Source organism: Ceratina calcarata, unplaced genomic scaffold (genome assembly GCF_001652005.2).
Source record: "Ceratina calcarata isolate Rehan_Ccalc_2016 unplaced genomic scaffold, ASM165200v1 scaffold25, whole genome shotgun sequence".
NCBI lineage: Eukaryota > Metazoa > Arthropoda > Insecta > Hymenoptera > Apidae > Ceratina > Ceratina calcarata.
This window is the reverse complement of record NW_017147017.1, coordinates 1,947,804-1,960,835: the sequence shown is the minus strand read 5'-3', so window position 1 is coordinate 1,960,835 and position 13,032 is coordinate 1,947,804. Positions and strand designations below refer to the sequence as shown.

The following is a 13,032-nucleotide window of genomic DNA, read 5'->3' as shown; positions in this document are numbered from 1 at the left end:
CGTATATCATCGTCGATTCGTTATTTTGATTGAACGTAATTCTTCATCGATTCGACTACCGTTGAAAATCGTTAAAAACGTAAAAAGGTGTAGGATCTCAATCGAATCGAAATCGCAGGAGCGAGGGACAATTCTCGCAAGCCTTCGACGTGAAAGTGCGGAAAGAGACTTCGTTCGATTTTAGATAAGAAGAACCACCCACGCTGCGAGCTGCGAGTGTAGTGTCGGTGTACCGGCGAACGAATTGTTATAACACGCGTACACCGTGATACACAGCCGCGGACGCACGGACACACGCACGCACGCACGCAGACGTAGCCTACACGCATACCATTGCAATCGTGTACGAAGAAAATCGTAAAGTTAAAAAACGCAACGGGTTGTCGGTGCATGCAAATCATTCTATGAGCGAGCATCGTACCAGTTACCAGATACATGTGTATTTATAGTCTATAGTAGCCTATATCGTCTATCGGTATCATCCAACAATATTCAGTTTATTCTTTAACGTGGCTCGTCCCCATTGCAAGCGTCTTCTTTGCTATCTTTCTCTACATCTTTCCATTTTTCTCGTAATTGTATTCTGATTATTGTTGAATCGACTATCAACTAATCGACGTAAAACGTACTAACGTCTATTCATGCTCAATTCGTACTTTGAGTAACGTCAAAAATATTTTTCTTAACTTACATTCTGAGCCCTCTTCGCGCGTGCCGTCTCATCGTCTACGTCTATAAAGTCTGTCCTTAATTGTTCTCGTTAATAATTAATACGATACGAAGATGCGAAGCGAACGCTTCTTCGAACGTCTTCGAAACGCGTGTTCCATCGCATTTTTCGTTCGACATCATCCTGCTAACTCCTTTTAACACGTAGACACGGATAAACGCTTACTTACAGTTAGCGAGAACGACTATGCGTGTTTAATCTGGATGCCTTCCGTTACCATCGAAGGCAAGTCTAAAGAGGCGACCCTAGCGAGGCCCTGAAAATTCTGATCTGGGATAGAACAACGAAGAGATCGATATGTAATAATTCGACGACACTGTACAGCTCGAACAGATATGCTTATATCAATCGCATTATGTACAATTGGTGCTGAGTTCTCCACGTAGCACGCGATAAGCGCGATCACAGCCGTGATCGCGAGGCGACGCGAGATCGATCAGGGATGAAGATCGGAGTTGCGGGTTGTGCGGTGAGGATAAGGAAAATGATTACTGATAATGGAATCACACGCATGTACATAAGCACAGTAGTCTTATATGTATATTACCATATATTTCTCCGGATATATGGCGGTTTACGTTTACCCATGCTCTGCGCTCGATCGAGCGAAAATCAACCTCTTATCCACCATACGACCATTTCCGATCGGTGGCCATATATCCGGAGACTACTGTACATAGATACGAGATAAGTAAAAAGATAAGTACGTAATTCGCGTAGAGTAGTGCTCCGAAGATCGTTTGGTCAGCCAAGCAACAAGCCAAGACGAAGATCACACTGACAAAAATGATAACGGTGTCGAGGAAATCGTGAACACGACGGTACGTTGCTGTATCGAGGAAAAACGAACGTAAGAGAAGTAACTAAAATCGCAGAACGACAGAGGCGAATAGGTAGGCGCGAAACACTTACACATGTACTTATACGTAACGATATGCGATGTGCGAGGAATTTGGTTCGAAATTTCTTCGATATCCTCGGCTTTCACTGAATATTGTACATAAATCGATGCTCAGGAAGGGATGAATTAAAAGAATCACGCTATTTTACAAAAAGGATGTAACAACGTCAGCATAAATACGGGGGGAGGGGGGACGGTTTGTGTGTGATGAAATCATAAATAAAATGAAACGAAGTGAACATAGATGCCGGGCATACGTGTCAGCCTGATCGCACATACATCGGAAGACGGAACGTTAGCGATTCTCCCGTGCGCGAGTGAAGGATAACAAGAGTGTCCAGGGTGGCTGCGAAGTAGAAACGAAAAGGCACAGTCGGAGAGAAGAGAGAAAACAGAATCGTTAACAGGGTTAATACGATATCTGATCCTACGAAACCATACATCTTTCTTCTTTTCGACACGTTCGTCTGGAGTAATCCTGCTGGAAAGATAGGAGACGATTCTCGAAGATAGACAGAATTGTGGAACGATAGAGATAGACGGGGGGAGTGAGAGAGAGAGAGAGAGAGAGAGAAGAAGACAGAGCAGATAGAGAGAAAGAGAGAGAGAGAGAGAGAGAGAGAGTACGTTTAGCATAGAATACGTTAGGAAAAAAGTTAAGAGAGACAGCAAGGAGTCTCGCAGTTCCGGTTGCAGAATTGATCGGTGGAGGAGGCCACTACTTACGAGCTTCCTTCGGAACTCGAGATAGAGTTGAGACTTCCGGCTGTGTCACTGGCCACCGATCCCGTCTGTTTTCCCGATTCAAAGCGTTGGTAGGGTACGATCTCCTCGGAACGCTGTATACTGCTCGGTGTGCTGTTGCGTTTCCGACTCGATAAACCGGCGATACCGCTTCCGACGCAAATCCCACCGCACTCTGCGTTGGAAACCAAACAAGAAACAACCGCTAAAGCTGTGTGTAATTTTTCGTTCGTTTTTCTTTACGTATGTCCGTCGCACCGTGCTCTGCCTCGTTGTAGCCCTTCTCTCTCTCTCTTTCTCTCTCCCTCTCTCTCTTTCTTTCTCTCTTTCTCTCTCTCTCTCACTCACTCGTCAAAAGTTCCTTGCAGGTGAATCGCCGAATCTGAATCGTGTCTTTCTCTTTCGACGTTTATCTCTCTCCCTCGGCCCTCTCTCCATCACGCACGCGTACGCACACACTCGTCTTCGCGTTTGCCACATTTTCGCTTCCCTTTCATTCCAATTTTTCCTCGTGATGAAATGAAAGGAACGTTAGAAAAGGGTTGCGTCGCGTACATTCGAAGCTGCTCGCGAGTAGTCCAGACTGGGAACGACTGGACGAACGGTGGACTGATCGATGATCTCGTGAGCATCGGGTGGCAAAGATCGCGCATACACGGGAGAAAGTCACGCGCTTTGGATCGGTCGATCGTAACGTAACTAGCCGAAACAGCTGAACGACGAGGAAAGGCTCGAAATCGATTGGTACAGTCGATTGGTCGAGGGTAACAGGAATATCGGACAATCGTTCCGAAACAATTCGTGGAAGCCTGGAAGAAAGAATGCGATAGAACAGAGAGAGAGCGCAGTGGTTAGCGGTTAGAGTAACGATAACAGGTAACGAAAGTTCGACCGCCTCTCGAAGAGATTCCCAACTTCGTTCCTAACCCTGTCTGTCGTATCTGCAATCAGAAGCGTGGAAAAGAGGAGGAAAAAGAAAACGTCGAAAGCTAAACATTAAACGATGTGCCTTGAATAAATCGTCGAGTCTGCTGCGACTTTGCCATTTAAAAACTCGCTGCTTATTGCAGCGCGTATACGTAACGGTACACGCGTGCAAGATGCACGGTTTCTCATCGGTGACGAATAACGCGATGGATTTTCGTTTCGAGAAACGAGAAGGCAAAAGCATCGAAAAAGAAAAGAAGCTGCGATACTTGGAGCGATTCGAGCAGTGGCTTCTAAACAGTGACTTGTAGAAAAGTACATAAATGGCAACGAGTTTCCGGTGATCAACTTGAATACCTACCGTTTGCCGAGTCTCTCGATCGTTTCTCGAGTCGACCACCGTATCGTGGCAGGATCGATACCGCGGCATCGCATCGGTTCGGTTTAAGTACCGACGCGACGACATCGTCCAAGTGCGAACCTACGCATCGTGACGTGACTACACTCACGAGAATGGGACAACGAATCTTAAGATCGTCGGTCCGCAATGATGTTCCGCGGTTTCCGCTTCCTCCTGCGGCGCATCTCGGGAAACTCGTGCAAACGTTCGCTCTAATGTATACTATTCGTAAAAGTTGCGCATCGCTACTAGAAAACAGTCTCTACGATCTATCAAGAAATAACTCGATAATCGTTCAGCGACTCTCCCACAGTTCGTTGAACTCGACGTTGCGTCGCACGCCGTTCCGTTTGCGGCTGGAAGCGGTGTGCGAACGGCGTCATTCGACAGACGGTATAGAGTATAGAGTACAGAAATGACAGAGGGAAGAGAGAAGAGAGTCGAAGAACGTTTCGCGTCATTCCCCGCTCTAAAGCACGACTAATTAGGTATCGTTAAAAATTAGCGTGCTCCACGTGTTAGAGATGGTGGGCATTGTCGGCAAGTCGGCAAATTCTCGTTCGGCTTGCCGCGACTCGTCTCGCAAGTATACGTGTGCGTACTCACATTTCGCCGAAGGCTCTCGAACCGCTGCCTCGTCGTACGAGCATCGAACGTCGTCTCGGGCATCGCTGCGCGTCGTCGTCGACGAATCGTTCGATTCGAAAACGGAAAAACGTCCGGAGATCGGTACGAACGTAACGAACTCGTCGTCGTTTCGGAACGTTCGTGCGAACGGAAACGTACGAAATCCGCGCGGACGACGCCATGTCGATCGCTCCCGCGTTCAAGGTACGACAAAAACCGAAGGAGTTGCAAATCATAAGGGATAAGATAAAGAGGGTGATATATCTTTGAGGATGTGTTCGGACCTGTCCCCGTCGCCGCTACCCTCGCCGTCGCTGCTCGCGGAACTCGGTTGTCGCCCGCTCCTTCCGCTGCTCGTGTCCTCCGGCAAGACCTCCTCGCTTCTATGAACTGTAAACGAGGACTTGCCCTTCTTCCCGAATCCTAGCCGTCGTTTTCGTCCTTCGTCGCCCACGCATGTACCACCAACAGACGCACGTGGTATGTTACGGTTTTTGCGTGACGTGATACATGTAGTATTTTTGTAGTAGTAGTAGTAGTAGTAGTAGTAGTAGTAGTAGTAGTAGTAGTAGTAGTAGTAGTAGTAGTAGTAGTGGTGGTGGTGGTGGTGGTAGTAGTAGCGATAGTAGAAGTTGATAGTGTGTAGTAGTAGAAATGTTTGGTGAACGCACGCATATACGCGGTGCGTATGTAAAGAATTTGTTCAGGTGTAGTTACAGTATCGTATGATATAGTTCAGTATATCGTTTTGCATCGAGCGTTGCGTAACGGTGGAGCGATCGTTCCAGCGATCGATCGAGGTGATCCGCGTCGAGTGTCGTCCCGTGACACGATCGCGCGAGCGACGATATAGCCCGCCACGGTGAGAAATCGTGCAGGTGGTGGGTGCAGATCGATGACACGTGAATGGTCCCCAGCGTCGAAAGAAGGTTGGTCGGTGGAAGTAAAGTGTGAATGTGTTCGTATCGAAGAGAGGCGGATAGAGATGAGGAGGGATGGTGGAGAAAACAAGAATACGATTAGAATGTAAATACTGTCCCGTTTACAGGGAGTTTTTTTTTCTTTCTTTTACGACGCGCTCTCGACGTTTACCGACGCGCGACGCGAGTCTTTGGCGATCGGTCAATTTTCCGATCTTTCGATCTTGCGAGACGAACGAACCGACGCGACGACGCGTTCGGCGAGAGCGCATCGTAAGTCTACTGGCTAGTGGCGCTAAGCTAACTCTATGCTATTACTCGAGGGATCATCTTTACCGTCGACGCGTCAGACGCATCGTCGTGTAAAGAATATGGAATAAGAAACGGAGTACAATAATCTGATACGCGCGCGGGATAGAGAGGATCGATCGAAACCGCCGTAAAAGTAGCAACGTACGCGCGCAACGTTTCGACGCGTGAAATCGAAAGAAATCGATAACAATCGATAACGCGACGATGTGTTACCTGTGGCGGACAGCTGGCTGGTGCTGTTGCTCTTCTTCCCCAGATTCGATTGATACTGGACAGCGCTCCCGCCACCGCTGCTGCTTCCGCTTCCGCTCTTACTCCCGGGCGAGCTCTTGCGAGGTCTCCTCGCGGAGTCCTCGACGTTCAAACCGATCGCCGTGTCGCTCAAGCTACCGTCTGAAAAGATCGCGAATCGCGATACGCGTACAGTACGCAGCGTGACCGCGTACGCGGTAGACAGAGAGAGATAGAGAAGGGTGGCGGGACGAAGAAAGATAATGATACAGATAAAAAGGAACTAACCAACTTTCTCGTCTTGGGGCGCGTCGGTGTTGCTGAGACTCCTGGTGAACTGACCCCGCCGATTGTGGTCGTCGTGCTCGCTATCGGGTGGCTGACTCCTGGAGGTCTTTTCGTAAGAGCTCGACTGACCGGTACTGTACTCGCTGCTTTCGGGCACGGAGGAGGATCGACGATCCCGCGCGCGATCGTCGCGTGGTTCATCGTCGGTTTTTTTCCGGGAACGGCGTCGGTGGGTGGACGACGAGGTCGGGGACGACGGCGTTGTCGTTTCGTCGTCGAGGTTGTCGCGCGGCGACGGTTTCGTGTTTCGTGAGGTATCGTGGTGATCGACGGCCCGTGGGTGGTAGTTTTTAGCAGTGTCGGAGGTAGCGGTTTGGGAATCAAAGAGACTCGAATTAGCGTTACCGGGGTGGGGTGCTCGGTTACGGGGCCTACGCGGATCGCACGGGCCAAATCCGCAGTTCTCGCTGCATTGGCTCTCGCTCTCCATCGAGTACTCGTAGTACTCGAGGGTGTCGCTGATCGCTACGTTCCTCTTACTACCCTGCTGCTGTTGCTGCTGTTGCTGTTGTTGTTCTCGTTCGCGGCCTCGGTCTCCTTGTTGTCGTTCCTCTTGCGAGCGTTGCTGCCGTGATCTCGCGTCGACGCCGGCAGCAGGATGCTGGTGAGCTTCTCGATGCCGTTGCTGCAGCTCGAGATCTCTAGCCTCGGGGCAACTGCTGTTTCGCCTGCGATACCTGTGCCTCGATTCTATCGACGGTCTCCTGTCTTCGCCCGTTCGCGACAACGACCCGGACCTATCTAACTCGCGCATCGCCAACTCCCGACATTCCGGACAACTACTCTTACGTCTACCGCGGTATTGCGCCCGCAACGATCCCGACCTAGCGAACTCGCGATCGCACGGGTAATAATCGCGCGTCCTCGCCGCCTCGCATTCTACGCATCTCGAATCTACGCCCGGGCAAACGTCACGTATCCGTTCCGTTTCGTAATACCTACCGTCCGCTTCCACGTTTCTCCGACGAAAGCAGTCCGCGCACACGACCGTTTCCATCGAACCGAACTCCTCGTCCGACTCCGGAGCGAATCTGCTCCTCCTTTCCTCGTCGACTCTTCTCCTCTGCGACGACGACTCTTCGTCGTATCGTCCAAGATCCCTGGCTTCGGGACAGCTCGCGTTTCTCCTGCGACGATACAGTCGTCGCGCTCTCTCCGCTCTTTCCGATGAACTGAGTTCCTCGTCGGAACGCAGCACCGCTGGCGTCGATTCCGCTCGTTGCAGCCGCATCGTCCGCTTCGCGCGTTCGGACGCGAACGTTGGAACGATCGGATCGATCTGCGAGACGTCTCGATACGGCTGGACGTTCTCGTAAATACCTATACCCGTATCTTTGCTTCTTCTCCTTCGTCTTCTTCGCGGTAACGTGTTCACGTCTCTATACGCGTCGGCGCGAACCCGCTCGGAATCGCTACGCGCCCGATAATCGTATTCGTCCGCTGAACGATAGTCGCGATAACCGTCGCCGTCGAACTCGGTGGTGTCGACGACGTCCACGTACCGCGACGATCTTTTCTTTTCTCTTCTTCCATCGTAATAATTGTCGTCGTCGCCGCCGCCGCCGTCGCCACCGCCGTAGCCGTAGCCGTAACCGTAGCCGTCACCGTCACCGTTACTGTCCTCGTACAGTCTCGTATCGCCTCTCTCCTCGTCGTAATCGTACGGTCGTCGATCGTACGCGTCCACTCTCCCTCTGTCGACGAATCCCTCGTCGTCGTACTCGACGTCGTTGTCCCATTCGTAGTCGTCGTATCCGTTCTCCGGATACGCCGCAGTAGTTTTCGTTTTTCTACGAGAACGAGGGGCCGATCTTCGAACGTCGTACCGCTCCGAATCGGACGCGATGTAGCTTCTCGGCTGCGACGACGACAACGCTTCGTCGATGCTGCAGTAAATGTGTTCGTTGGCCGCGTCGGACATGTCACTACCGAGATTCGTGATTCGTTTGGGTGCCGATTCCTCTTCTCTCGAACGGCCGAGAACGTCCCGCAGACCGAGTTGATCGTCGCCGCTGCAGGAACTGAAGGAATTCCCTTCGGACAGTTCGTATCGTCGGGACGAGCGACGGTAACCGTTCCCGAGCGAGACGTCTGACTCTACGAACCGGTCGTCGAAAGACGGTACGTAGATCTCCGTCTCGGCACCGCTCAACTCGGAATCGTATCCGTAAAACGTCGATCTACGCTTCGACGGCTGGTGGTAATCGTAGTTCTTGGTCCGGGCGAGCCTCCTCGCCTTCTTCGACTCGAGCTTGTCGTCGCCGTTCGAGTCGAAGTACGATTTGCTCCGATCGCCGAGAGCGAGTATCTTGTCGCCGTAGCCCGCGTCGTTGATCGCGAGATTCTTCTTCAATTTTCTTCGAGCGGTTCTCAAGCTGTCGTCGCTGAATATGTTGCTGGACACGGTGTCGTATTCGAAACTCTTTGCCCTGCGCGAAAGCAGCCCGTTGCCCATCCCCCCGAGATCGAACCGATCGGCGTACGCGTCGTGCAACACGTCGTAATCGAAGCTCCTCGCCTTGGCGAATAAAAAAGATCTGCGCGGTCGCGAGCTAACGTCCAAGTTCGCGATGCCGAGATCGTCCGCGGCTTTGAAACTCTTACGATCGTCGCGCGTGCCGGAGAAACGCGAGAACGACGACGGTTCTAATCTAGATTTCGCGACGGACCTTCGTGAGCGTCGGGCTCCGAGCCAGCTGCGCGAGTGTCGAGCGGATCCGGATCGCGCACCGGTCATCGCCGTCGCCATCGTCGTCGAGCTCGTCAGGTACGGAGACGAATACCTGTCGCGAAACTTTTCGACGAGGCGATCGTTGAAGTCTACCTTGAGGCAATCCTCGACGTATATCTCCGGTATACGTTTCTTCGAGTTACCGGTAAGCTCCTCCGGTTTCAGTATGTACCCCGCGGAGACGCTGTACTCGCTGGTCTCCGGGCTGTAATATCTCAGCATGTTCTCGTCGACGGTCTGCGATCTCGTGAACGGTGTACGCATCTTTCTGTACAACGAGCGCACCACTGCGGACTTGCTCCGTACGAGGGGATGCGGGGTGGTGGGATTGTGCTTGCCGGGGTTGTTGCTCCTGGGTAGTTTGGCATTGGTATTGGTATTGGTATTGGTATTGGTGTCGGTACCGGTGGGATTGTTGTTCGGACAGTGACATTCGCTGCAGGGTACCCTAAGTCTGTGCCTGCGCCTATTGCGCCTAGGGGGCAGGGGCATAGGGGATATGACACCGGGTATTAAAACGTTTTTAACTGTCGGTCTGCAAACAATGTTTTTCATATAGAGTTTTAGCGCTTCTGCGATTAAATCAACGATTTCTTTTTGAGCCCATTCTTCATTTAATTTTTATTCTACGTCTTTCAAATCTACTACTTCCAATCATCAAACAACAACAAGAGACTCTAATCGCGCGTTCGCGATCGATCGAACGCGTTGCTTCCTCTTACTTCTGTTATGCTACTATTCTCGATTTCCGTTTCGACTTTCTTTTCGTCTTTTCCATTCTTCGCGGGTCGCGTCTTTTGCCACGGTTCAACGTCGAATATGTACGCGAAAATTCAATTGATTTCTATACGAGTACAGATAAAAAGAATGAGAGAGAGAGAGAGCGAAAGAAAGAGAGAGGAAAAAAATTTTGTTGCACTTGTCACTCGCCGAACAAATAGAAATACGTATAAATGCGGGTTATCTTCGTAGGACGTGCGACGATCGATTCGGTTTCGCTTCGTGATTATACACGTGACATACACGAGTACACGTAGACGTGTAATCCGTGACGTGTTTAAACGTAGGTAGATCTAGCCGTTCGACCAACGCCACGCACTAATCCCTGCTTTATTAGAATGGGACAATATTAAATGGACATTGACACTGTGCATAGGAGGTGCAGTCTAGCCAACCGATCGTAACGAGACAAAAGCGGTATGTAGATTCGATTCGAAAAAGAGAGTAGCGCGGCGGGATTCGTGATGTCTATCGAGCAGGCGGGGGAAGATGAAACGGTGCTGCTACGGGGTGTCGTTTCGTTCGACAATGTCCATTTAATTCAGGGATTATCGTCGACGAGAAGACGAGCCATCCAACGTTCCATTTCGTGCGCGTTGAACGTACTTACATACGTACATGCATGCTCGTAACTCGCGATATCGTTACGACATTCTTATCGCCGTTCGCGTTCGCGGCTTGGACGATCGATGTCCGAGAACGAGAAGAGTGCCAGGGTCCGTTGGTAATGAATGAACCGCGCGAGAGTGAAATTAATCGGCGGAAATCGATAGCGGAATAGGATGTCGCGCGAGATCACATACGGCACGGTGGACGACTGTCTCCTCTGAAGGGAAATCGTTTCTTTTGCTATGGAACTCGTTTTGCTCTGTACACTGACTTTGAAACGCAAGGCAATTTTGACTCGAAAGTAACGAATAGACATAAATGACATCGAACTATACTCACATCAATCCCCTGGAGCCACGTGGTCGTTCCGATTGCGTGCTGAAGGCACTGCTCGTCACCGAGGCTATACTCTCCATATCGGAGTCGCCGAGATCTCCTAGTACGTCTTTGTCGGGGCTCGAGTGTCCCCTTCGTGATCTGTGCATTCGGTAAGCGTGGCTGTGCGGTAAAGACAACGGATCGTGATCGATTGAAGGCAGATCCGAATCCGACAGTCCGCTGTAATGCTTTTCCCAACCTGAAATCGTTCGGAGTCGTTGCCTCTCGTAGCAGAACATACGCGTGCACGAAACGCGCTTTGGAAGGAAAGATGGGGACGCGACTCACCGCCCATTCCCGTACTCCTGTAGGTGTTGTGCACCGGCCTGTTACGATGTCTCATGAATCTCGCCCGATCCTGGAGGTCCTGCGCGGCCCTTTCTTTGAGAGCGGTCGGAATCAGAGGCAGCTGTCTTTTCTTCGGGCTACCCGTTGGCGTGGCCGTCGCCGACCTCGAGCTGAATCTGAAAGATTAGATAGACGACCGTTGAAACAGTTTCGATCCACGTTAGGCAAGCTGGACGGTGTTTTATCGTAATCGACGTCGGACATATCGTACCTGGGTGGAACGTAGCCGTGCGAGTAGGGTATGGATCTGTGTTCTGGCGGAGACAAAGACCGATGACCGGTAGGACTCTGAGACCTTCCACGGTACCGAAGGCTTGGCGAATCCATAGGCGCCGCGCTGTGCGACCGGTGCCCCATCATTGATCGATGGATATCGTCCTGCGGACGGATTGTGAAAAACATCAAAGACAACGTCCACGGGGGACAGACCGCGGGTTCGAGGTTTGGGTTGACGGGAAGGACGTTTGAGGCGTAAGGTGATTGGCGCATACTCACCTTGCGGTAGGTCTGGTAGCCGGAAATAGATGCAGGTTGATCCCGTATCATGAGGGCTCGTTTCCGGCCTTGAGGCGACATATCCCTTCGGCTCCGGTGCTCTCCGTCGACGCACAACTCCCTCTCCGGCGGGGGACTAGAATAGTGGCTGCTCCGGCATGCGTTCAGTTTTTCATCGATTAGTGCGATCGCGCGTCGCGCTTATGATTCAAATCGCGTAAAATAAACGCGGCCGGAGGGGGAAAGCCGAGTGAAAGGCTGTGTGTGATTTCGCGCTAAATTTACAGAGTGCATGCGGCCAGGCTGGTTCTCGTTTGCGATGCGTTTCTCCAGTCAAACGCGTCGCCGCTACGTTACGCGCGCGTACCATCGTGCTCGCTACGCGGGAGCTTCGAGAACTCGCCGAGTTTCGTTGAATACGGGCGATTCGTCGTATACATCGGACAGACCGCAGCTTATCGCGAAATCGCGTGTCACGCGCGAACCTGTTCTAGCTCGAAGCTAGTTACGAGCTGGTATCTGGCAACGAAGCTGAAACCGGGATTCGAACTGCGAATCCTACGCGTCTCAACGGACTCGGACGGGAAGAAGTCGGTTTCGGTTGCCAAGAAGTTAGAAGCCTTCGGAGAAAGGCTGAGAACGAGAACGTTGCTCGGTTGCCGTAAACAATGGAGCGAACCGAGGCGAGAGATCGATCGGCGTTGATCGAGAATGGTTTGGACGGTCCTCGTCATTTCGATTCTTGGCAACCGTAACGGTGATAACTGCAATGGCACAACGATAACCTTGCCAAAACACGGTGATAAGCATCGCGAAACGTCCCTCGCGAACCGTGGCGTGGACCGCCGGTCGTCCAGCGGAGCTGGTCCGTCGCGTCGCGTCGCGTCGCCGAGAAGAGAAACCGGTATAGTCGAAAACTCGGAACACGGAGGAGCCACCCCGGCCGATGCATCCTCGTTGCCTCGTTGCGCTAAGACTAAGCGTTACTAAAAGCCATGTCCTCTCGCGTGATCTAAATAAGTTCTCGTGAGAACGTGGAAGATGCAACAAGCGATGATACGGTCACGCCTACGTGTGTGCCTACATGATCGGTGACCTACTGAATCTCTGCGCAAAAACTACTCCTTCTTACGCTCTTTTTCCTTCGTCTTCGTCTTCTTCTTTATATTCCGTTCGTTCTTTCTATCGTTTTCTCATCTCTTTTATCTCGGTTCGTTTTATCGCTATTTTCGTAATCGATCGGTATCGTATCGCGCGATATCGTCCGATCCACCGATGCGCGATCGACCGATCCGCGTGCAAGCGACGAAACACCGAGAGGGCGAGTAAAAGAGACAACTTCGTTGCCTGCCCCTGGTGACTGCGACTAATATGGAAACTCGGATTTGCTTTATATTATACGTATACGTACCTATATGGAAGATACATATCGTAAGTATGGAAGGTCGACGCGCGAGGGAGCAACTCGAGTACGCCTGCAAGACGTATCGTCGGTTGCGGTCGCTTTAACGAGCACCACGTATTCCCGCGTGAATCACCGCGCGTCTCGCG

General features: G+C 51.5%; 1 protein-coding gene across 17 annotated transcripts in view; it reads right to left on the bottom strand.

Moving 5' to 3' along the window:
• Rim (Rab3 interacting molecule) overlaps positions 1–13,032 on the bottom strand; it is a 50,277-nt gene that overhangs the window by 6,146 nt on the left and 31,099 nt on the right. For 12 of the 17 annotated variants that reach the window (XM_026811828.1, XM_026811829.1, XM_026811830.1 and 9 more), the window contains 7 exons: positions 11,482–11,629; positions 11,198–11,364; positions 10,927–11,102; positions 10,600–10,837; positions 6,081–9,406; positions 5,775–5,954; positions 2,358–2,550 (listed from right to left, as the gene is read on the bottom strand). In XM_026811828.1, coding sequence (XP_026667629.1) covers positions 2,358–2,550; positions 5,775–5,954; positions 6,081–9,406; positions 10,600–10,837; positions 10,927–11,102; positions 11,198–11,364; positions 11,482–11,629 — 4,428 coding nt within the window. Of the gene's footprint in view, positions 1–2,357; positions 2,551–4,613; positions 4,795–5,774; positions 5,955–6,080; positions 9,407–10,599; positions 10,838–10,926; positions 11,103–11,197; positions 11,365–11,481; positions 11,630–13,032 lie in introns of all 17 variants that reach the window. The other 5 variants (XM_026811837.1, XM_026811820.1, XM_026811823.1 and 2 more) reach the window with 5 other exon arrangements.